The 25,783-nt window shown below is 36.3% G+C and overlaps 1 protein-coding gene across 1 annotated transcript in view; it reads right to left on the minus strand.

Annotated features, from left to right (window-relative positions):
* Positions 1-491: 491 nt before the first annotated feature.
* The window catches only part of NAA15 (N-alpha-acetyltransferase 15, NatA auxiliary subunit), a 36,135-nt gene continuing 10,843 nt past the window's right edge, over positions 492-25,783 (minus strand). Inside the window, exons 2-20 of the mRNA XM_057380697.1 lie at positions 21,793-21,877; positions 20,844-20,948; positions 20,066-20,223; positions 18,323-18,457; positions 18,002-18,155; positions 15,654-15,773; positions 15,042-15,137; positions 14,802-14,908; positions 14,299-14,371; positions 13,461-13,630; positions 12,791-12,943; positions 10,647-10,775; positions 7,933-8,146; positions 6,974-7,167; positions 6,080-6,188; positions 5,623-5,721; positions 4,751-4,894; positions 4,232-4,329; positions 492-1,967 (exon numbers count right to left, since the gene is read on the minus strand). Coding sequence (XP_057236680.1) covers positions 1,767-1,967; positions 4,232-4,329; positions 4,751-4,894; positions 5,623-5,721; positions 6,080-6,188; positions 6,974-7,167; positions 7,933-8,146; positions 10,647-10,775; positions 12,791-12,943; positions 13,461-13,630; positions 14,299-14,371; positions 14,802-14,908; positions 15,042-15,137; positions 15,654-15,773; positions 18,002-18,155; positions 18,323-18,457; positions 20,066-20,223; positions 20,844-20,948; positions 21,793-21,877 — 2,544 coding nt within the window. The 3' untranslated portion in view covers positions 492-1,766. The remainder of the gene's footprint in view (positions 1,968-4,231; positions 4,330-4,750; positions 4,895-5,622; positions 5,722-6,079; positions 6,189-6,973; positions 7,168-7,932; positions 8,147-10,646; positions 10,776-12,790; positions 12,944-13,460; positions 13,631-14,298; positions 14,372-14,801; positions 14,909-15,041; positions 15,138-15,653; positions 15,774-18,001; positions 18,156-18,322; positions 18,458-20,065; positions 20,224-20,843; positions 20,949-21,792; positions 21,878-25,783) is intronic.

The following is a 25,783-nucleotide window of genomic DNA, read 5'->3' on the forward strand; positions in this document are numbered from 1 at the left end:
AAACTACAAACCCCAGTAAGTTTTCTGGGATTTCTTTACATGTTAATCACTGATTTCCATTATGTGGAAGAGGAAGGCTGTGTATCCACATGACTGATACTCTGTAACTGAACTCCTGCAGCAAAGAAGGCACTCACTTTGTAAGCTATAGTTTATTTCTGCTGTTTTCATATGATGAGCCTACAAAAGAAAACATCTGAGCACTTATCTGTATTATTAACACAGTAGACTTGTAGACTGAAGCTTGACTTGGAAAACAAATTCAACCTAACACTGGTGGAACTTAAAAGCCAAGTAGCAAAGCATTCTGTGTTATAGGACTTCCCAGACATTCAGTATTTACACATAATGTATTTGCACTTTATACTTGATGACCACCCATCAGCAGTGACATTGTTAGCACAACTGGACAGCACAGTAAGCTAACCCTGAGCTGCACTCCAGCAAACCCATTCCAAGTACAGCATAGATTGGTTTAAATATTCACACAATTGTTTTTCAAAACGTTTTATTGCATTATATTTGGTACCTTATGTTTGACAAAGGAAATTACATCTGTAACTGCAGGAATAAGAAGCTGGTCTGTTATTGAAAAAAAATCTTGGGCCCCTTAAAAGTTACAAAGTCTTGGGCTTGCCTGAAACAACTGAGCAAGAAATATATTCTTAGAAATGTAGGGCTTCAAGTATTACAAACCTGTGACACTGTGGAAAAGTTCCAGAGGTATCTAAACTGCAGCACTTTTTTTTTTTTTTTTCTGCATAACGTGAACAAGGCCTGCTGAGGTTTTAATCTATTAGTCTCTTGATCAGTCAAAATGGTAATCAGGAGTTTTCCTCTTTGCAACTTCAAGCCATAGTATGTTCTCATTTTGTTTTCACTCTATGTGAAAAATGCATGCGGATCTTTCTAATTGGTGCCACATCACAGTGCATAATTTTATTTGGTTCTTGCATTACAGTTTTAAAAAGTTTGGCCAACCTACACCAATAGGTTCATATCAAGAACACCAATGTTGATTCTCCTCTCCCGTCCCCACCCCAAGTTTAATTCCAAGAGAGACCGTTTTTAACTGGTTCCTTCAGGTAAAAACTGTGGTGCAAGAACACCAAACTGATCGTGTACAGTGAATTTCAGAGACACAACAAGCTTATTGAACACACTATGTTTCTTAATTCTGCTTGATATCCATATGTCCAAGCCCCTCCAACATAACACATATGTTGCAGGTTTCTCTGTATATTCTGATTCACATTGCATACTTCCTATGGACACAATCATCCCCCGTATCAAAATCAGTCAGATGCTAAAGCCCCATCAACTCTTTGTGCTCAGTGAAAGAATCCAGTGCTAAAACAGCAGTTTCGCTGTCTGAGATAACAGTAATCTCACAAGACAAATTTAAAGTTAATATTTCTGCCACACACCTGCTCTGAGGGCTACACACTTCAAGGTCTCATATAAATTAGCTTAAAAACGTGGGTGGGTAGGTAAGGAGAAGGGCTGTTTATTTTCTTCCTTTTTTTTTCAAATTTAGCAGCTTTTAGTTTTTAAGAAACCGAACGACCTATAACCAGTAATATGTTAGATATTTTATATATATACTTTGTCAGCAGGATAAAAAAAAGTAAAACTATTTGAAGGCAACGGGTTTTGTTTTTTTTTTTCCTTCTGTTCTTTGTGTAAGTTACAACAATTCAGCAGGTGCGTGACAAAAATATTATACACCAGATATGGTCCAACGTCATTTTTTCCAATAAAGTTGCTCATATTTCATTGGCCAGTTCTTCAGGTTCTGCAGAACTATCTCCATTAACTGTGATCTTCATATCCTCTTCATATCCAGGGGGCATGAAAGCCAAAGCATAAGGGAAAAGCTTATGACAATTTGCTCTGTAAGTTTCAGATGCTTCTTTACAGTCTCCAAGGCTACCATCGCATAAAGCTTCTAATACTTCCATACAAGTCTAATTAAAGAGAAAAAAATAAAGAAGTGTTATGTTTCTTTTAAAAGTTCAGCTGAACACTCATAAACCATAAATACAACATTACAAATAAAACAAACTACTATTGTCCACAGGTTTCAAACAGCAATTCTGCTGTCTGAGACAGGAATAATCTCACAACACAAATTTAAAATAATATTTCTGCCACAAACCATCTTCAAGGGTCACACACCTCAACATCAAATGACATTTTAACACAGCATGGAATACCATTTTTTATTTGAAATAATGCAATTTAAAAATGGATCTAAAACACAGCTAGACATCTTGATTGCAAAAGGAAAATATTGATTTGTCACTTGTTTCTTATTTTCCTAAAAAAATGTTATTCTTGCTAGTTGGCAACCAAGAACCCCATTARTCTTGGGACACACTGACCATTTCAGCAATACATAACACATCTTTGAATCAAATCAAATTAGTCTGATATTACCACATCTTTCAGATATCTGCAGTTTCCTGYCCATTTTTGTTCATGATTTAGAACAGGAAAAGGAGATTTCCTGTGGATTTTTTTTCAGTTTGCATTCCAAACATGAGAAACCAACCCAGTGCATTCCACTAAAGCCTGACAGCATTTAACACCTGCCCATAGCTGTGTSCAGGCATTAGCAGAGCAAGACAGTCTTTTCCTGCTCCTCTGACATTTAGTACAGCTTTTATTTCTTCTGCCTACTGAGATTAACTGCTCTGTCCTCCTGCTGTAGGGTTATGGAGTTCTCCTCAATGRCCCCTTTTCCTCACATTTACTCTTTGCAATACTGGCATCCACAGAAGGTCAAATATATCTGATTTTAAGCCTGCAGCATGCTCCAAGACACCTGGTCTTTATTAAAATGAAATGTAATAAATTTGATCTCTTTGCACACAAAAATGGCTTTCAACAAACCCCTGGACTCCTTCAGAYTCTCCATTTTTAGGGCTCCCAATTTCCCATATAGAAGTTCACTAGAAGTCCAACTCTTACTTTATGTTGGCACCAATAATGTTTAAATTCAACACTTCCAGTTTTATCACAATGCAGTGTACAGGATGTTTATACACTGCTGAGTTGATAAAAGCTTCTTCTAGTCCTACCAAATTAGCACCTCCAAAACAACCAAGCATTTTTGGTTACACATAATCTTTCCCCAGATCAATTCCCAGAATCCCACTCCTAGGCAACAACCAGCAAATAGAACACAAATTAATTTTTGTTTTCTAAATCTAATGATAATCTAGATAAAATCTTTGAGACCACTCAAACAGTAAGAAAAAMACCCAACCCAAAAATCAACACCCCAACAAGACAATTTTAGGAAAAATGCTAAATACGTACTTAGGATATAAAAGACATAAGTTTGTGTCTCATACCACAAGAGCTGGAACAGAGAAAGGATCTGAATCTTTAACACCCTAAACAAGTCTATAAATCAAAGCAAATTGTCCAGTATTGTCTCTTTTCACCTGCTCTGGCTGGTCCAAAAATTCTGCTGTGAACTTAAAATCCTTCATAATTCAAGTTCTATTGGACGCGGTGTATTTCCTAAGATACGTTTTTTTTGAAAATTCCAATTTTTGCCCAGAAGAGAATAGTTTTAAAGTAGCATTTACCAATTTGACTTGCAACAGAAACAAAAAATTGAGTGCACAGTAAATTGCAAGTGACTGTCTTCCCAGATGAARGTGGGGAAGTGGGGAAAGGGGCATGCAGGCACTGTCTCAGGGAAATTATTTCATGACCATTAGAATGAAGCAAAGACTCAGAATTTGGTGAGCTTTTCACTTAAATACACACTGAGACCAAAAATGAGCACATGCAGCTTTTATTAAATTATGGTAATTCCCACAGCTTGCAGAAAGTTTAGTAATGGAAAGCCTTCCCAGAGTCTGGGCCACTTCTTYTCTTGCCAACAGTTGCTTGTGTGACAGTCAAGGCTCAGACAAACCATTATCTTTTCTTTTGCCTTGTGAATTCTGTCAAGTTTAGTAAGTTTTCCCATTACCTGTGGCAATAATATGGTTTCTTCTGCCATTTTCATATTATCACAAAACCAAATTATTTTAAATGCACAAAACCAATATTTAATACTTCAGCTCAGATGAACCTGACACCCCTTTTCTCTCACGACTCCACCTCTTTACCATAAGGCATAGAAATTATTTCAGCTTCCTCTTACCTCTAAAATTTGTTTAAAGCTTCCACAGACACAAGAGAAGTTGTTTAAAATTTATAAATATGTTACCTGAAGATTTCTGTTAATAAGGGATTCATCCAGAGTCATTGCCAGTTCCACTGCCCTTTTCTGACTGGAAGGATCTAAATAGTACATCATTTTGGCAGCTACAGGAAGAAAAATAAGACTCATCACCCAGTAGATGACCAAAACCATTATAAACAAACGTAAAATAGAGGTAGTATGAGTAACAGGGGGGTACTGAACTCTGCAGCAGTACTTCAAAATGGAACTAACTTGGAGCATAAAGCTTAAACAGGTAGAAGAGAAGTGCCAAACAAACTACTAAACATTCCACACATGTTAAAAGCAATAGGGCAGACAGGCCCAAACATTTTTATTTCAGCACCAAAAAGAGAAAATTAAAGAAAACCACAGACAACCTAGCAATCACGTTGTCAAAAAAACACAGAGAAAAAGAGCACTCCTGAATGAGTGATTGTTACATCACTGGGGCTGATACTGAGATACCACTGTCAGAGAAGCACAGAAAATGCAGAAGGCAGAACAAGGAGAAAGGTAAAATACCTGATAACCTATGTGGCAGTGAGTCATAGTTCCTTTTAAGAAAAGCTTCATTGAAGTTCTTTGGATTAGTTGCTCCAAAAAGCCGATTCATTTCTTGGTTTAACACTGTTCTAACAGCATCAGGCAAATCCTTACTTTCAGATACTGTTGGAAAAAAGAAGTTAATTGAGGCGAGCACAGTTAATYACAACAAAATATGTTTTATGTATTTCTTTTAGTATTTTTCATGTTTACATGATTAATATAATTGGAAAGYATCTGCAAGGAAGATGCATGAAATTTGAGAAGGTATATACTGGAYGTGGTTGGAAGAAGCTTAACTGTGGCAGTTTTCTGATGCTTAGAAARAGCCAAAGGTTTTTTACACTAATATGCTCTCCCTCTTACTAATTAAAACCTGTTAGGCTCAAAGGTTAACATCATACAAGTCAATTCTTCAAAGTGACTARATTGTAGTCCCCATCAGAAACAGTGACCTTTGGGGAAGGGAGAGAATCCTTCCACCTTCTGTCAGTAAGGACAGAGTTCCAAGCCCTCTCCTTGCATGCTGTCACAGGCTGTCAGCAGAAAAGCCACATTYCTCACTCTGCAGTTTCCATTTCTTCACTACCTCACTCTTTCAGGCTTCACATTCTGCTCACAGTCTTAAAAATTTTTAGTAATACTGGAGCAAACTCCTAAATCCAGATGCAAGTGAAATAAACATGCTTAATTTTAGCAAGAATCAGTTGTTTAAAAAGCTTTCTAACATATTAAATGCATTAAATGCTTTAAATATTTTGAATTAACTGTGTTAAAAAGATCTATGATTGTGTGCAGGTGGCATCACCTGGCAGTGTGCACAGATGAAGTTCTACCAAACARATACATACCACTGCTGAAGAGATGAATCATACACTCATGAAGCCAAGGATGACTAGAATCAATAGCAAAGGCTCTCTTCACAGACTGAAGCATCAGAAGGAACTTCTCTGGAAAAAAAACAGAGTTGACAAATGTTCAAAAACCTATGGTAGGAACTCACTGCATTATGTTACCTGAGTATTTATTGTCTGAAAGTAGAATGATCAGAAGAATTTACAGCTAAGTGTATTGCAAAAGCTGTTTTTAATAACATGCATCTATTTAACCAGTGAATTAAGTGGATAATCACCAAATGTTCAACTTTGGTTTTTCACAGACTGCTCATTGCTGAGGTGTTGGTCCAGTGAAAAGTTGTGTCTTGACAGAGATGGGCTCCTCACACTGCATCAATAATTGCTGCTTAAGTTCCAATATACACTTTTATGATTCACAAACTGCTTGCTTTCATTAAGTTTTCTCACCTACCTTTTCGAAAATAAATCTCAAAGGCAAAAAGATGAGTCTCTATTTTGTTCTTCACTAAGTTCTTCAGGGGTGTTAAAAATTTAATGGCTTCTTCCAAAGGTGCTTCAACCTACAAATTCAATGAAGTCAACAACAAAACTAGTAACTACAACAACAAAAAYCAGCTATTGCTGAGTAACATCTGGGAGTTACTCTCCTAAGGCAGTGCATAAGATGCTTAGAATTTCTTCTGTTACAAATTTTGCAACCTTCACTCAATATTAATATCTAAACACAGACTAAAAAGTGCAAATTATTTGCTTTCTGATAACTATAAATCACATTTTGCTATAGAAACACAAGTCATTTCCTTCTGTCATACACCAGCAGTGAGCACAGCTGGAGTTGAACCTGCACTGAAAAGAGCAGTGTGGCTGCCCAGACCATCCTACACATGTGGGCCTGAGATGATGGTAAATGACTGATAAATGCCCATGAATAAATGCCCATGACAGTCTGCTCATGTGAGCTTCAGACAGGCTCCTGAAAGCTCCAAGGTCGTGSTGACAGTCCCAGCCAAAATATCAACAGCAAGCTGGAAGTAATTAGATGCTGATCAAGATCTCCTGATTTTAGGTAGTGTWATCCAGAAAATGGACAGCTTTCAGAAAAATTAGCTCTGTGCAAGGGTTCTTTACAGAAAGATATCTTGCACATTAGAGGGTTTGGGATTACTCAAACAAGAACTGTTGGTTGTTCTTCGTATTTTTTTTATGAACAGAAACTACTCTGCTGCCTGTGAAGACACCATACCAAAAAATTAAACAAGTTACGTGAACAGCTTTTAAGTTTTATGTGTGCACACTGCAACTTTTCTAGAAATTTCTAAGTCTTTATTACTACATTAGTAAGCACCTTTGCCAGTTTCTCAGGGATAAGTTCCTCTTTYGGGCCTCCAATTTCTTCATCATCATCATCTTTCTTCTTTTTCTGATTCCTCTGTTGCTTCTCTTTCTCAGCATTTTTCTTCTCCTCTTCCAGTTGTGCTTTCTTCTGGGCTCTTCTCTGCTTATTTCGTAGCTTCTTTAGCTCCTTGTCAGACATATTTGCTGTACACACACAAAGGACAAAAMCACACAACACTGATGTCAGTATTAACAGCATCAGGCAGTTGTCAGACAACAACATCACCTTCCTTCAATTCTACCTACTAACAAGCAATGCTGTCATTACCTTTCTAAAAGCTTATTTACTATGGATAGATTATTTTATAGTCTATGCTCCTGTTTCATAACTCCCAAATTCCTTAGTGGAATATTAAAACTTGACAAATTCCTCTTGAAGGATGCTCTAACCTCTATTTGTACCACTTGAGGTGCCCCAAACCATAACTACTTAAGTTGCTTGCCAATCAGAGATGAGGGAAAAAATTAAATTGACAATTTAAACATTATTTTTACATCAGAAACAAGAGATAATATTTAAGTTGCTACTCAGTGAAATTTCTGGACTCTGATAAAATCCTTAGAAAGAGCCACCAAGCACATCTGCTTCAATCTATTGTTYCATGAACCAACCACCATGAGAATTCATGTTTTTGCAGCCACTCCATAATATAAACATTTGTACATAGGAGCTACAATTCACACTACAAACCTCAAATTATTTTACAATAATCAGAATAAAAACATACATTAGTTTAACTTCCAGAACATCTACTTTAACATGCAGTCCAAGCTGCAATTTGCCTACTTTGAGTTGTGTACAACTCTGGTTTGGCTACTACAGTTGACAACTATAATGAATGCTAGACCTTCCTAAAATATCCACTAATTAGTGAAACCACATGATTAACAAATCTGAGAGTTRAATACCTGTGTCAGCTTCATGTTCTTTATTTTCATCAGTTAAGGGATTATCATGAAGTTTCAAATAGATCTCTATGGCAATTYGTGCTGCTTTGAAGTAGAAGGGATGCTGTCGAAGCACATCTTCTAATTTTAACAAGTCCACGTAAGACCTAAGGGTGATCTTCCTCATACAGTAAGTGTGGAAGTCAAACTGGTCATCTGTGATTTCTACAAAATGCTAACAAAACGTAACAYAACATTATCTAGCAAGTACTAACAATCAGATACTAATCTGGACTTTCAAAATAATAACTTAGTAAAAACTTGCTGTTTGACAAATACAAATTGTAACTACAAGTTACAAATTGCAACTATTACAAATGTTAACAAAACCCTCCAAAAAAAAAGGACAGAAAGCATCTTAGCCCATACCCAAAATACATCTATTAGACTCTTAACAGTAACTACCTCCGAGAATTTGCAGTTTAAGGTTCTACATTCATTGTACTTAWACAGCATTTGAAGAATTTTTCTTCTGTGAACAGCTCCAGTTTTATTTTCATTCAAAAGTATCATTTTAACTTCCATTAAATACTATGACAATGAATTCCACACTTAATTCAGACATGGTGTGACAAAGTACTTCCTTTAGTTCAAGCTCTGCTTTCTTTACCACCTGATGTCCCTTTGATTTTTCACTGCTTCYCAAACAAAAAAATTCCCTTCTTGAACTTTCTCCACATACTTATGATCTCATATAACCTTATCCTAAACTCAGCTTTGTTTGTCAAAGCTCAGAATTGAACAGTAAGCATAACAAGCCAATTTCAGGCTCTTCCTCTGCAAGTTACTCCACAGCAGTTGTGTTACTAGCACATTTTTAAGAAGGTGCATCACTCAGATGTAAACAGTGTGACAGATTTAAATAATGGAAGAAAAGTACTACTTCTGTAGTTTCAATTCATCACATGTCCTTTTGACTGCTCTTCCACACCAGCACAGTTTTGGTAGCATTATCTATAACCGTTTCAGGATTTCTTTCCTGAGCAGCAATAATTATTTTAAGATCTTTCACTACTTTTACTACACAGGCAGAGAATCTGTCACTGACTACAACGCTGAACACTGTACTTCATGGGCCATTTTATACTTTGTACTAAAACAGCACAGATGTTGTTCTTGCATTATTCAGTCTTTTTCTGTCATCTATGAAACAATGGAAATTACAGAGATGCCTTAGTAACCTCCATGATAAAACTCTTTTTCTTGCAAAAGTTGATTATTTGCTTCCACTCTGTTTCCCCAGCCACGAATTAGCTATTAAACCCATGACATCAACTTCCCTACTTCTGAGGCAGTTCAGATCCTTTATGGTGTGAAGTATGATACAAAAAGGGTTTCTAAAACCTGGAATGCATTGTATCAACTAGACTGTCCTCTCAGCATAACTGGCACCTCTAAAAGATTTAAGAGGCACTGCTTTTTCTTACAAAAGCTTTGTTGACAGTTTCTCAATTCAAAATATTTGCTTATCTTATTTTTGAACWTTACTACACCTTCAACCAATTAATCCAATAAATAAATTAAACATAGTGACTTAAAATTCTTAGAAATCCTTAGTTTTTTGGGTGGCCTAAGTTAGTGCTTCATTTGCTGATCTCTTCTGGTATCCAATACAATTTACAAGACTAATAGATTCTTACACAAAATAATCTTCCACTAATGTATTTCAAGCATTTGTGCAAACAAAACAGTCCTGCCAAATCACAAAATGGCTTGAGTTGGAAGGGAGCTTAAAGGTAATCTATTTCCAACCCCCTGCCAYGGGCAGGARCACCTTTCACTAGACCTGGTTACTWTGATCATTTTACATCACTTTTTTTTCTAATCAGAGAATATTCCARAGCTGAGTCCTCCCTGCAGAAGAGCAACAGTGCTGGAATCTCCTTACAACTCTCTATTCACAAAGAGGCACAGCGTCCTACCAAATTCTGCTCTTTCAGCACTACTTGTACACCCTCAGCTGGTCTGGTCTTTTTTCTAGACTTTTATGTGCTTAAAAAAAAAACAAAGTCACACTTGCTTCTTTTTAAAGTTGTGCATTCAAACTTTTGTTGTTTACTTCATTATGGATCTGCATTTAACATGCAAGTATTTCCCCTTTTAAATAAAAATTCTACTTAAAAGTTTTCTACTTGTTTTTCYACTTTCTTTTTAAAATTCTTTTTTAAGAAGTCTACTTTTTATTTACCTTTCTACTTATTTTTCCAACAGCTCCTTTTAAACTTTTTTTTTTCAGGAGAAGACAGTTAATACTTTTGTGAGTTTTTTTAACATACAGTGCCCATCTCTAAAACATGCCATAACAGTAGCTGACATCTGTCCTTTAAGGATGGGCTTGTCACCTCACCCACTCATTTTCAGACCTAAAGTACATATATTCCTAGTTTGCACTTAGATACCCATTTTTTATGTACACTGCCAAAACTAAGATTATTTTTGACAGTTTTYTACTCTCATCTGGATCTTCAAGTACCTTTCTAAAATCTCTTCATAATACACTTTACAATGGCATTTTTAGGCAGAAATGTAACTGTATCAACTTGCCAGTAACCAACCTGAAATTAAATCTCTCCTAAAGCTACATGAAATACACCCCTACTATTAAGGAAAGCAATACCAGCAGAGTAAACTTAAACCAGTGTTTTCCAATGTATGCAGTTGAGTTGGATACGTACTCTCTCAATTTCATGGCATTTCTTAAGTGCTTCTCCAAATTTGTTCATTGCCTTGTAGGCTTGTGCACATTCTGTCTGAAACCACATGCACTGCATTTCATTCAGGTTCTCTACTGCTGAGGTTCCTTCCTAAAAACAAAAACAGCATTATATAAAAATAGATCTCATTGAATTAGCCACCTGCTATTTCTTTTATCTTGTCCTAATTAAAAGTACAAACAAAGAAAACGAATGCTAAATCTCAGACCTGGAGTCTTAAAAGTTGGAAATTACAGTTAAGATCGACTTGGCTTTATTCATTAATTAAAAAAACAAAAAACAAAAAACCCAAAAACCAAACCTTTGTTACACTTAGTGGAAGAGTCAGAAATGAAGAGCCAGGCAGTGACCATTTCACTGTGACAGTTCCTCACCTCTAGGTTAGGAGAGACCTTCATTCAGTGTTTTTAATACTGTGTGCACACAAACACCACATTTTGAATGGAAAAAATGGCAGAAAAGTTCTAGCCCATGGCAAGACACTGACACCTACAGGAAATCCTGCAGGATTTTTTTCTCAACTAAAACTGCCATCTGTATCTTCCAGAGAACTCCTGATTGAGCTAAGAATCCTCACAGTAGTAGTAGTAGGTTATTTCTAATGTAATCAGTGCTAGAGAGGAGAAGCAAGGCAAAAAGGAATACTGTTAACTATGGCACCTTCTAGATCAAAAAAGGGGATTACAGTTGCCTTTCAAAGCTGGTATTTGTATATACTTGCATAGATCCATAGAACATAGCAATAAAAGAGAAAGGTAGYGCTCAAAACAGCCTAATTTAGGCACCTAAAAATGAGGGAAAAGTGTCTGTTCCATTTTCATTACTTTAATCTAGGACTAGTCTAATTACTGGCTTTTCAAATTAAGAAGCCTGTATTTGATCACTAGACATAAGACCAAATGGAGATAAATAGGATTCTAAAGAGCAACRTCATCAAATTGTACTTTCTAAGTTCAGGTTTGGGTAACTGGTATGATTACTTTCTAACATCAGCTTAGAGTTGCTTAAGGCATTGAGAGAAGTCAAATTAACCCAAATTTGTAGTGGGTTTGCATTAAAACCTCCACACAAAGCACAYAAAACAGAACTTTCCTTCCCCTCATGTTTGCCTGCACACAGCCTTCATTTCACAAGATGCTTCAGATTTCCTCAATAAACACTGCTGGCTCTCCTCTCCATTCAACCTACCTTACATTCCTGGTTTCTCCCACTCCTCAAGAGAGGAGAAAATGGGACAAACAAACAGGAACAGCTTTACTTTTGTGGGTCAATCTCAACAGTGTGTTGCCTGTATCCCATAGATAACAAACAAATTGCACTGCCTGTATTCTGAAATTATCATCTGACAAATAGTCTGGAAAGACTTCACTGAGCTGTTGTGACTTTCAGTTATGAAAGAATAACAGCAAAGTAAATTAAAAGAAGTAACTAACCTGYATGACCATTAAACCTATCAAAATAGGGTTCTGCAGGGACAAAAAGTCATGCATGAAATTATGTGATTTCCATAACACAAACTTGTTCTACCAGATAACTGGTCATATGCAAGCACATGGAAAAATAAAAAGAAAAAAGGTGCAACATGCAGCTTTCCTTCATCAGTGATAAACAAGGACTTGAGGATGAAAGTTTGTTTACACAAGGAAGACAGCTCAGAAAGCCTCTCGGCTGTTAGCCACACMAAAATTATGTTCCAAGAGACATCTTGATTCTAACTTGCTATCATTAGAAAAAAGAGACATGGGGACAACTTTACCAGGTCTTTCAAGTATCCTAAAGAATCAACATTAAACCCAAAGATTATTGAGCAAAAATTATTTTCTCAGAAGTCTTCTCTAAAACAGGCATGCTCTATTTTTCCTACCTGGCAAAAAAAAACAAATCCAAGCTTTAGAGTTTTCACTTAATAYTATGGAATCATCCTTATGCAAGATTAATTCAAAACCTGCTATGGACTACCATTACTGAAGCAAGCAATCTTTGTTGCTCTGAAACAGAACTTAAATATGATAGTAAAGATGATAGTAAAAAGTTAAASCAAAAAGTTATTCCACAAAGGATTAGGCCCACATTATTCCAAAAACCTCTAGTTAAGTGCAACAAACCCGTGTAAACTTAGAACACATTTCTTCTGCTTCTTTAATGGAGTTTGCTTTCAACATATATTTTGCACATTTGGAGTTGATAAATCTGTCTGCTGTGTCCAAAGCCTGAGCCTCATCCATCCACCTTGCAGCTTCTTTAATATTTCCAGCATGCTAAAGAAATAGAAATTTAAGTCAGATTCAGTAACTCATAAAACATGCACGTTTTATCTACTGTTTGATACAATTACTTGATTTTTTCAGACTTTTAAAAAATAACTTTCTTCAAAAACAAACAGATCTTTAAAGAAAAAAAGCAGCTAAATACCTTTCCTCGTGAGGGAATTATTAGTCTTTTAGCACTGAATGTTTTTCCTGAAAATGCTTAAAGAACCACTTTGGATAATCCCATTCAGATATAATATCATAGTGACTTGAGAAATTGTTTTAAGAAGTTAAAAAAAAACCAGGGCTTAAGATTCAATCTAATTTATCACTGTGATTTTTAAACTGAGAATTCACATTTTACTGTAYATTTGTCCTTCATTGAGTTAAAAACCTTAGTAAGAGCTTTTTCATAAGCAGCAAAAAATCCCACCTMAAGTAGCTAAACAATGTCCTTATCTAGAAACTCCCCTAAAATTCATAAAAAACAACTAACCTTTGGTCACTAAGAAAAAGCCAAACTTACCTTATAGATTTTTGCCTTCACAAGGAAGAGTTCTATCAAAGTGGGAGTACTTTCTATAGCAGCATTTATATATTCTAGAGCCAGGGATGGCTGTCCAATTTTATCATAATGTTGAGCCAAATAATACTGGACCCAGAGTAAAGTGGTTGGAGGTTCTTCTTTACCATCATCTGGCAGGAGTATAATGGAGAGAGGTTTTTTGTTTAGTTTATTATTAAAACAACACACCAGAGGCAGAACACAACAAATACAGCCACTAAAGTTCATTCTGTCTAACAACTGGTTCCAAGTAAGGTACATGAGTTTCTAAGTCTATGCAACACCTAAGCATATRCTGCTCCCTTGTCCTTCTGTGGTTTTAAGGAAAAGGGAGTTGMACTTTGCTCCAAGTATTCCCTCATAGCAGCCAGATATGTAAAACCTTCAAGAACACAAAACCCAGTCCCCATGAAAAGCTCCAAAATTACACTTCTCCGTGAAGACTGTGCTATTAGTATGTATTGGTTAGTTTGAAATTTCTGTAGTTATAGATTTGATACAGCTTTCAAACTTCAGTTTCCTGAATAAACTCAAGTATTGAAAATAGCATACTTGAACTCAAAACGGCAAAGAGATKATTAAATTCATCAATCCAGAAAAAAAAATTTAGAATAAGTGACTATATTTTGAATACAGACTTTATATTTGAGAGCTATAGCTCAGTTCTGTTGTTCAGGGAAAAATGGAAAAAACCTACATCACCTCTATTTCTTCATTCTGTATTTCCCCACCTCTGAATGGACACACAATGCTTACACCAGGCCCTACTTCCATGAAGCACAAGACTCTTAGCACTCACCATTTGGGTTAAATAACCTGCAGCTTCTTAGAGAGGTTTCATAACCTATCACGAGCTCTTCTATGATTGCCACCTACACATACAAGACATGACACAGAAAAAATAATCTGTAGGCCAGATAGTATTTTATTTCAATWTGAGCTTCTTGGTGTTATCCAAACCTGTTATTTTTGGTAAGAAAAGGCTGCAATATCCTGAATTACATTACATTTGGGAACATACTCAATCTCACCTCTATTTTTAACAAATGAAGACTAGGCCTCCCCTGGTGAACATTTCAGGTGAGCACTTACACAGCTTAGAAGTAGTAAATCTTAAATTTTCTCTACATTTACCAACTTGGCACATGTATGCCTGATGTATGTACTTCATTTATTTTTCCAGCTATATCAGGCCATCTAAAGCAGTGCTGATGGAGAGAACACTGAAGAAACTGTTTCCTTCATCTCTTCAATACACCACAGTTATGAGGTAGAAATGTAAAAWCTGGTTAGAACACTTACCTTCTCCTTGTCTTTATATAAGGACCTCAAAGTATTGAAGACTGGTGGGCAACCTTTGCTGAAATTCATCCTTAAAAACTTGTCCAGACATTCCTTAAACTTTTCACCTTGAGAGGAAAAAGACCTGTTGATTTTGTTTTACCAGACATTACTCATCAATTGCAGACTGTTTATACTATTAAATCTGAATCTAAGAAACATAAGTAGTGATCACTACCTGCTCAACAAAAATGCACTTACCAGACAAAAAGTTTAATGGTAATCTTCTTGGAACTAGTCCCCTTGGGTATTTAGTCCAGGCCTCCTCATAGATCTTTAGTCTCTCCATCATATTAGCTGGAAGAGAATTTCAGTTTACTTTTCCCTTCCTTTTTGGCAAGGAAGGAAAAGGAAGACAGGGGAAGTGATATATATGTTGGCTAAAAAAAATATATGTAGAATATACCAGAATATATAACAATTMATGCCTATTATCCTTCCTAAAGAAGAAAATTGCTTCCTCAGTCTTATTAAAACTGATACAATGTAAGATTAAGAGACAGTAAAAGAAAAATTCAAAATTAAAACCGTCATCTAAGAAATAATTGTTTTCTTTCAACCATGCACAGACTTTGTTTTTTTTGATTCTATGATTTTTGATAAGACAAGGTAACAACCTGCAAGAAGTACTTCCAGTCTTTAAAAAACTCTAACATTATGACAGTATGTACATACTATGACTAAAAARCAAAACTTAAATGGAGACTTTTTAAATAGTAGTTTTAGTATTTAAAGTAATACAAGCTTTTCATACAAATATTCATTTCAAATATGCAGAAAAATCTTATTTACTACAAGACATAAAATCATTACCTGGTTTAAGTGCCTTTTCTAAGCCTTTGTAGTAAGCCCAGTTTTCAGGATTTCTTTCTTGCAGTCCTTTGTAGACTTCAACTRCTTCTTCAAGTCTGCCAAGCTGAAGCAGGAGTTCCCCTGTGTGAAAAACATKAAGTTTTACATTACGGTAACAAGACACAGTGCAACATAAACCATTCTACAGTAAAAAATTGGATAATCCTTAACTCCATACATATTCTAATATCTTACAAAAAATGAGCAYATTAGCATCACAAACTAGTTGACAGATATGCTTTTACTTTGACAGTATCTGCAATAACAGTAAGATTTTACAACTCGGTCAGTAATTTCTGAAATTCACCTGAAAACTTAATCTTAAAAGCAAGATGAATGTAGCTTGTTTTTTTTTCACTGAAGTGACTGGTTACTTTAAGTGCAGCTTTTACTGCAGAAGGCAATTAAAAGCAGTATATGGTATTTGATGTTTACAGCATGTTGAAAACCAAATTGAAATTGCAAAGCTGCAAGTGTAAGAATGAAGAAAGGTTCTTCAGTGCATTTCATGAAACTAACTTCAGTGTTTGTAATCAAACCACTGATTTGATGAAKGAATTCTCAAGATTCTRAAAACCRATTTCCTTCTAATTATACTTCAATMCAAGTTAAAACTGACAAAGATTAGGTCTATCAACTGTACAAGCATCTTCGCTAATGCTGGAACTGCAACATGAGTCAATTTCCCATTTCACAACAGCAAACTGTATTTTAAAAAACTTTGCTGTTGGCAAATGTTAGGCATGAACAGATTACACAGCAGAGGTGCATAGCAGCACTCTAGACTAAGGCAAGATTTTCTWACCCGGTTTCAAGAGGAAAGTGCAATTTACCTTCTTTCTTCCCTATGTTACACAACTGACATGCAATTTTGTCAAGAGATACTGCTTTCCATAGTTAGAATAACTTGAGGACTACACACAGAATCTAATGCCTGGGAAAACATCAATAGTCCACTCACTGAGAATGACAGATTCGGGAAAATAAACCTTAATTCTTTCTCCAAAGTCAATKTTTTTTTCTTTTYAACAGCAGAAAATGCCAATACAAATTTCAGTGGTTGTCAGTTCTACTTCATCCACAGTGGCATGTGCATGTGTGCTTCAAATTTGTCCACACACATTTATTAGCAGTCTCTCCTGTAGCATACACAGCAGCCAAGCAAGACCAAACACAACAGGAGCTGTGCCTGGGAAAATTAATTATTTGTATCCCACTGAAAGCACACAGACTACAAAGAGTATTTCCATTTTTTTGTCTGGTAACTTGCTAGGTTTTGTGTTTTGGTCTGGTGTTTATCTTTAATGAAGTCCTATTGGAAAACCCTATTTCAGTACCAACACTGGATCTTTAAGCAGTACGCCACACAGCATGTCAACACAGAACATGAAAGATCTTTCAGATTGAAAAATAAAGTAATAAAAAACCACTCTCACCACCAAAAGTCCTGCTACTATGTTTCAAAAATGATCTGTGATAGTATAATCTCTATATCAATTTCTTTTTAGATGCAAACCAAGTAAGATAGTCAGCTACCATGGAGAGTCATCGGCAATCATTTTCCTTGAGGAAGCACACACACCTCCAATAATGCCATCACTACTCAATTCCCAGGTCCATTTTGCAAGACAGTGAGATTACTATCAGCAGAAATAGGGAGCTAGCTACAACATCTACATGAATAAATTACAGACTAAAAGGATTTTTTCTCTTTGCTTCAAGCAATTTAAATAGATTTCAGTGTGGGCCAAGAACAAGCAGTAACTTCAAYAGATTGGCATTTTCACAGAAAGATTGTACAAGTATCAAGCAGAAGAGGAACAAAGCACACTTTAAGARTGCACCTGTAATACAACAGAAGCCTACGCTGGGTTGCCTCACTGAAGCACCTCATTCTATACACTGCAAGGGTGACTGAGTACATGTAAATGCCTTCTGCTATGTCAAAGATGATTCTTCCCTTTCAGCACATGGTATCCTTGTCAGGGCCACTATCACAGCTTAACAGCGTGGGTCTGGGTACACTACTCAGACAGAACTTCAGGACATCAATTTAGGATCTCCTGTTTGAAACACATWTTAGCTTGAAAGTTTCAGAACAGCRTATCTGTACTCCACTGATGTCTTACCAACCTGGCAGAAGAGCATGACAGGGACTGAATAGCTAGAAGACCAGCAGTCCTTTACAAYAGCAAAATTAAATAAATCAATGTAAAAACAAATCAAAGTTCCAAAAGATGGGAAAAACTGACAGAATGGACATCCCACTGTATGCTACATGTTTAAATGTACCTTCAGAAAGTGATTACCTTTAGTTTCTTCAACAGCCAGTTTATCACAGATCTGCTTTTCATAGGTACAAAGATGTTCCAGGGCTTCTTTATACAGCCCTGCTTCCCGGAGGACTTGATTTTGATAGAGTAGCAGTTCACTGTACTCATAGTCCACTTTGTCAGGTGATGTCTACATARGAAAACCAGACACAGGACATAGTTCAGCCTTCTAATTCTAAAATTTGGGATCAAATGCATTTGACTGAAAAACTGCATGAAGCTTTCCCATCACAAAAGCAATGTTTTATTTTTAGCTTAAGCACCAATCCATATAGGAATTTCATGTTCTCCTCTTACTTGCTGTGTCTTCCTAAATTCCTCTAAAATTTTTGCTGCCATTTCATAGTCTTCCAGCAGATGGTAAGCAATGGCATAACCAATCCATGATGCTCGCTGTGCAGGTCGGAGCTGAAGCAGCTGGTATCTTGTTTCCTGAAAAAAAAAGTAGCTGCTAATATTCCTGGCTTTACTCTGATTTTCTATATGCATTTTATTAACCAAAAGAAAGAACAAACTTTGAACTATAATGGTGTTCACTGAATAAAAAAATAAACCCCCACAAAATAACATGTTTAGCCAAATCCTGATGAGTCAGACTTTGTTAATGTATRACACACGTGCTTTTCCTGTCTTACCACTTATGAACAGAAAGTAATTAAGGACACTTGGTTTGAGTTGCAKGAACATTTACTGGTTCTCCAAATTAACCTTGAAAGTACATATGTATTAAATCATTGGAAGTGTTCTTAAGCAACACAGGTCACGCAAACACATCCCTATTCTTTGGCAAGAGGATAATTACAGCTGGAAAATGCAACAGATTTGCTTGGTATCATGCAGTTTTAATCTGAGGAAAATGCTATTTCTTGTTTTGTTATAGACTCCTGAAAGGTATTTTCAAGTAACTTAAAAGGAAAAAAGTTACTTTCTACTGAAATTGCACAAACTGTCAGAAGTAGGGATTAACAAAGAACTTAAAACTAGTTACAGCAGTTTTAATAGAATGATGAACACTCAAAATGTTTTGAAGTAGGGGAGGCTGGAATTTAAAGCAAAGAAAMAAACCAACCAAAACACAACCTTATTCCAAATTTTGAGAGTAAAYTCACATTCTTCAGAAACCAGCATATGATCAGCCATGAATTACTGACTTCTAAGCATCCTAACATTTAATCCTTACTGCATTATATAACCATGAATTATTTGAATGTTTAAAAATTACAGAAYTTGTATTCACATTTATCCAGAGGCCAAGAGAACAGACATTTGCAAATGCACTTTGGCACCTATGCTAAGTTTGARCTCTCTTGTCTCAGCAAGAGTGAAACTACATTTCTAAATGACTAATATGAAAAGAATCAGTGATTAAAAATTGTCCTGAGTCAGGAATAAATTCTCTGAGAACTTTTGATAGCTAATGGCTCCACACAGCTCTGAGCACAGAACTTCCTTTAGGGTATACAACATTACATGAAGAGACCAACTAATGTGYTTAAACAACACAACTTGAGAGGTGCAAGGGAAACTTAAAAGATGAGCACCTGACAAAGAAAATGAAGCTGTCACTCACTAATGCCCAAGCTGGCCAGGTTTCATGCAGCACACTACTTCTGTTCTGTATTACCCACTGCCAAGAGAAAATTGGGGGCCACTGATTTAAAGGTGGAGGCATATATAGCACAAAGTWACTAAAAAATACAAACTTCTTTGCCTGGATAACAGACAAGCTCTGAACACACTCCCTCTTATGTGCAGGAATCCTTTCAAGAAAATGACAAGACTGGTTTTGATGAAGAATAAYTTCAGCTGGCTTAAACAACATTAAAAAAAAAAAGGCACACAATTCTACACTGAGCTGAAACATAATTTGCCATTAAATCTGTATTTGCTCAGTAGCACATCTGCTTTTACTTTCCTAAAGTATTGAGTGGCACATAGTTTTAACTCTCTGGACCTAATTTTTTTTTAAGTGTCATTAATCCATCAGYTGCCTTTGCTGCAGTCCCCTAGAAGATGATAAAATTCAGTATGCATACTTACCCTGTAACCTTCAAGATCCCTCATTTGAATTTGTAGCAGAGAAAGATCTCTCAAGATTTGAAGATTGTCTTTGTCCCATTTCAGTGCATTTCTATAACATTTGATAGCTTCATCATACTTCTTGTCTGACCTCTGAAGAAGGCCATAGACATGCCAACCTGGAAAACTCTGTTAAGGCTTCCACTGAATTTRATCAGGGACAATAGAGCTCCAACATGGATAGAACAGCTGGCASCATCTCTCAAGCTGTTTCATAAATGAACAAATACATTATAATTCTTTTTGTCAGAACTTTGCCAGTTATATGTATACAGTTCATATAGTATTATGTAAGCTTTACTTTTCACACATTGGGGGAGGAAATAAACTAGCAGGATCTCTGACAACACTATTAGGCTTACTTGAACACAATTTTAGACAACTGAAGTGCTCCTACTTCCTGTACTCTGAGTATATAAGTCTCTACAATATAATGGCAACCACTCATTCTTCCACAGAAAATCACATGCTAAAATGCCCCCCATGAGTTTACAGTTGCAGATTAATCATAAAAAAAATACATTATGCATGCCAGAATAATATGTGAGCTAACTGTGACTGCAAGGACTGCAAAGCATCTGCCCTTTGAATAGCTCAGACAAAATATTTATTGGAAATTGAAAATTCTGAACTTCCAGTTTGAAGTTTAAACTGGCTTTYATGCTACTCTATAAATCAAGCAGTTGCAGAAATCAACCTTTTCAATTCATCAGCAAAAGTACTATTTCAAAAAGGATACAGACATGACTCTTCAAGTCATTCCTTAGGCCTCTACGCACAAGTTCATAAGCTTCCTCTTTCTTCCCTAGACAGTTCAATGTTAGTCCTTTCATTGCCAAGGTTTCTAAAAACGAAAGAAAAAAAGATTCAATAAGCATCAGTCATTAATTTTCATGGGGTTTAAGCTCCATATAGCAACTGTAAACATAGTATAAATGCAAATTCAGATTCATTTACCCCTATCAAGATTTCACATTCTTTTTTCACATGGAATACTACTGTCAGATTATTCATTMAAGTATATGATACATAGCAACGAACTTTTTATATTGCTTCCATCAAAATGTGAAGTAATGTTTTATTTTAAAGGGCAATAAAAACTCTCTGCTCTATAAACATTTGGAGACTTTAAAAAAAACTATTCAAGTATTCACAACTCTGATACTTCTACACATTCACCCATACCAAACTAGTTACAAAACCACCACAAAGTATTTCTGAGCAGTGGAAAGMGACTTTCAACTCAGCATTAAGAGCTGACTGAAAATACAGCAAAGGAACAAAAACCATTTTCTTCTTTCAAAATAATACTATTCCTTCAGAAAAGTAGCAAGCTACAGAGCTGACAGAGTACTGAACAATATTCAGCCTCTTCCTTTTGTTTTTCACTTTTATGTGACTGAATATCAAGTTCTCAGGAAAAGTGATTTAATTAATGCCTACCTGTACCAGGAAACTTGCAACATGACATTTTGACTTGCAGGATAAGAATGGGAAGGTATGAGCACCAGAAAGATCAGTCTTTAAAATGACTGATCTTACCAACACTAACTGGTTAACACACAGGTTTCTGGATGCTTACTGCTTTATTGGCAAAAGGTTAGCAGTGAAGTGTTACCAAACATTAAAATAATTACTCTACTGTAAAGTACAGGGAGAAAAAGAGCACATGCCATTTAAAAACTTACCTCCATGTTCTGCAAACTTGGGGTTGGAAAGGATCTGTTTACAGAACTTCAGCCCATTTCTATACTGCTTATGTTCRTAACACCTCTGTCGAAGAACAATGAAATAAGTTTATTCAAACAATGTAGAGTGAAAATATTTATGCACCCCTGAAATTAAGCATCAGTGCTAGGGATTTTAGAAAGTGTACTATTATTTTAATGAACCCTGTTTATTGAGCTTCCTGTGTTTAAAAGTTCTTCCACTTACCAGAAAAAAATAAAGTAGATGCTAGCAACACCACAAGTTTAAATGTGTAACTGAAGACATACTATCATACAGCAGCTTCTCAGAAGATATCACAAGAAGCTTAAGTCTCTAAAGAGATTCAACTCTCCCCTARCATAAAAGCAAACCTTATGTCATAAAATTGGTAAGCACTGAACCCACTTTGGCCAATTACCCTGCACAGGAACCCCACAGGACAATCTCCATAAAACCATAYAAGACATTTAAATCATTGKWWYYWGRSKTARWYTAMSYCMRRWWMCAATCTCTTATGATCAGTTTGATTACCACATATCTCCTACATCCAAACTCTGAAAACTAGTATACAGTAACATCTTGCCATATCAGAAATTTAAACATTCCTCTACAGTTTTATTAGGCCAACTCTTTTGTCTGAGCCCCACTCATTAYRCAAGGTGACTGCAATGCACAACAGMAYACAGCATGAACTTYTAAAACCAGTTTTAGTATCTTATTWATGTAAATCCACTTCTTGTGCTCATTTTTAAATATAAACCAAAAGAAATAACATTTAAACACCAATTAATACATTTTAGRTCACTAAAATGCTAGGTCCCAGCAAATGCTAGGAACCTCTTACATTTCATTTTATTGTAATGAAATAAACATTTATGAGCACAGGAGGCAAGGAGCAGATGTTGATTGAGCACTGACCAAAATCCTATTAATCCTGTTATTAATTACAAAGTCATTTATAACAGGACCTCACTGACACTGGTTGATCCATTCTAGTGGCAGGATGGCTGGGTACAGCTGACAGCTTTCAAGTTCTTCTAAAGAAGTTGTTGCTCAGGATTTCATCCTTCCTCATGCTGTTTCAAAGTAATTACCGAAGAGCGATCATAAGCACATATGGACACCATGTGTCCTCCAAGCACTCTCATCAAAAATATTTAGGAGAGACAGACCCCAACAGATCTTCCCTTAAAGCAGAAGGTTCTAAAAATAAAACTTTAAAAAGCTACATCAATGTTAGGGGAAATGCTTAAGAAAATTACATATTTACAACTTCTGCACTTTATGCTGCTCTTCCTAATSAAAGGTGCTGTTTAGTGTCCAGTTTTCTCTTGGAAACACCAACAATRAACTTCAACGGTGTAAAAAATGGTAAAACACTAAGTGCATATAATTATTTTCTAATGTTAAAAGTCATACTGCTGAAATAATATGATTGAAGACCAAGATGCTTCACAAACCATGGATCTTGCTGCCCCTACACTGTCACCATCCTTAGAAGAAAGGRAACTGCTCGCATGGAAAAGGAGGGAGAAGGAAGATATTCAGAGAGAGCAAGTAAGGCGTGTTCAAAGAGGAGCAGATCAACAAAAGAATGAGAATGGTTTAAGCTGGAACGGACCTTCAAAGACCATCTCATTCCACCCACTCCACCCCCAYGGGCAGAGACACCTTTCATTACATCATGTTTTTCAAAGCTCCATCCAACCCTGACTTTGAACACTTCCAAAAGACAACTCCCTCTGTCATCAAGGACAGGAAAAGTCAGCACTGCAAGCACGTAGCAAAAGAACATTTTAAGGGTTAGGTAAGACGAAATCTGCCCAGGCAGCTTTTTTTTTTTGTTTTCTATTAAACTTGACTGGGTACTACTTACACCTTMCAGTCATTATCAGCTTTCAGGTAGCTGGCTGAGTGAGTCACTACAATCAGTCAGAGAGCTTACAGATGACAACACAACAGGATCTAGACTCTTTTTTAAAATTGAAACCATCAGTGATAAAAGTTACCAGCCAGGCCTCCTCCCTGAAAAGTAGAGCTGCCATTTGCCCCCACCCAGGTAGTTGTGAAAGCACGGAAGTGTGCTGTGCCACCGAAGTGGTGAAGCCACAGGAACTGAAGAACGCTGTTTCCAGTCTAAGACACTGTCAAGCAGAAGGGGCACCTTTGGGTTTTGCAGTCTGGCTTAGAGCACAGCTGCTCAAATGCTGGGTAAGAACATGAAATCTTATCTCTAAATGGTTCCATTTAATGTACTCTAACAACCAGACTCTCGAGTTGAAGTTTAAGCACAGTGACCCAAAATGGGATATATGATAGAGACAGGAAATATTCACACATGAATTTTTCTAGGGTGATACAAAACTTATAATGGAAGGTAGTTTGGAACAGAGCAAGCTCACTCAGAATCAAAAAAATTTTTCCTTTAGGCTGCATAGAGAAAAGATTTACAGGTTTATGCCCACTTACATCTACAGGAGGGTTTTTWTAACACAGAAATCACTTGTACAGGACCAACAAATTATCAGGAACCAGTCTGGATATGCTTTAATCTCCAGAATACAGGWGAGTATATAGCCATAGCTGTGTATATTCCCCAGTGAAGCATCACAGGTTATTTCCAGATCAAGACAAGTTGCAATAATTTCCTGTATACAATTTCTCCCAATTTCTCTTCTTCAACCTTACTTCATTCTGTTAATGCAAGCATTTCAAATTGTGTTTATGAGTTTCCTTCTTCTGTGTATGAATTCTATGTACATACAATGTTTTGACAGTGGAAGGAAGGGAATGAAAGGAAGATCACATTATGCTCTTCTTTAGAAAAGAAGAGTCTGTTTCCTCATAGTGGGCCCAACAGCACCACTGAGATTCCACTGCTTGAAGCTGTGCACATACTTAACTTATTCTCCAAAGAGATTATGGGCTAACAAGCTTAAATAAAGGTATGAATGAAAGAGAAGGAGAAAGAAGCCATGAATGAAGCCTTTGCAACCATGTCTGGTACAAACCTCAGTGAACCTGTAGTTTCAAGGAAGAGGCTAGTGAAGAAAAAAATCTTTCCATTAAAAAGGGGACATAAAACATATACACAGSCTGGGAAATAAGATCTTTAAACAAGTAAGTAGTTTCTAAGCAAAAGAAGAAAAAAGATCCAGCAATTTAAATAAAATAATTTGGGGTAGCTTGTTTCCTCCCAGATGAATAGCTAGTAGCAGTCATTCCCAGAGCTCTGACCATGACTTTGGGACAGCTGTTCAGCAGAGGTAACACTTCCCTATTCCAAAGATGGCTAAAAGAGCAGTTGCCTCCACCAAGCTAAATTCCTGAACATACAAACTTCAAAGCCAGCAGTGAGAGCCTGCTGGTGATGCTTGACAGACAACTGCTGCAGATGCAACTTGTGACATTATGCAATAAGAAAACAAAAGCTAAACTTTAAAAGAGTAAGGTTAAGGCTAATACATCAGAAGAACAGAATCTGACTCCACATCAATACTGAATCTATTACACATTTCCTGCACTCCAAAGTTTTTCATTCAATAAGTTACCAGAGCTTTAAAGACAACAAGTTTTTCTATACATGCAGAGCCAGAATTACAACCTATTCCAAACACACCTAGACTTTTTAAACCCTTTATCTAATTTTTCACATTTACAGCAAGGAAATAACATCTGCTTGAATACAACTCTACAAAGAATTGGTCAGATGAGGCAGGCAAAGTATGACTCCTTCAAAATCATGCAAGACCACAAGAGGTAGGTGAGAATTYGCATTTGCATTGCTTCCCCCACCACCAAGTATTTATTCAATGGATTTGAATACATGACAATTACTAGACAGACTGACTGTGAAATTTTAGGAAACAGAGAGGGCACATATTCTCTAGAATCCCAAGTCTGAGGTGGAAGGAGGGCTTGTGTTCTGGCATTCTCTAAATTGTATTCAGGTATTTGTACAGACTCAGA

This window comes from Malurus melanocephalus, unplaced genomic scaffold (genome assembly GCF_030028575.1).
Source record: "Malurus melanocephalus ecotype Western Australia unplaced genomic scaffold, MMel_1.1 scaffold_466, whole genome shotgun sequence".
Classification (NCBI taxonomy): domain Eukaryota; kingdom Metazoa; phylum Chordata; class Aves; order Passeriformes; family Maluridae; genus Malurus; species Malurus melanocephalus.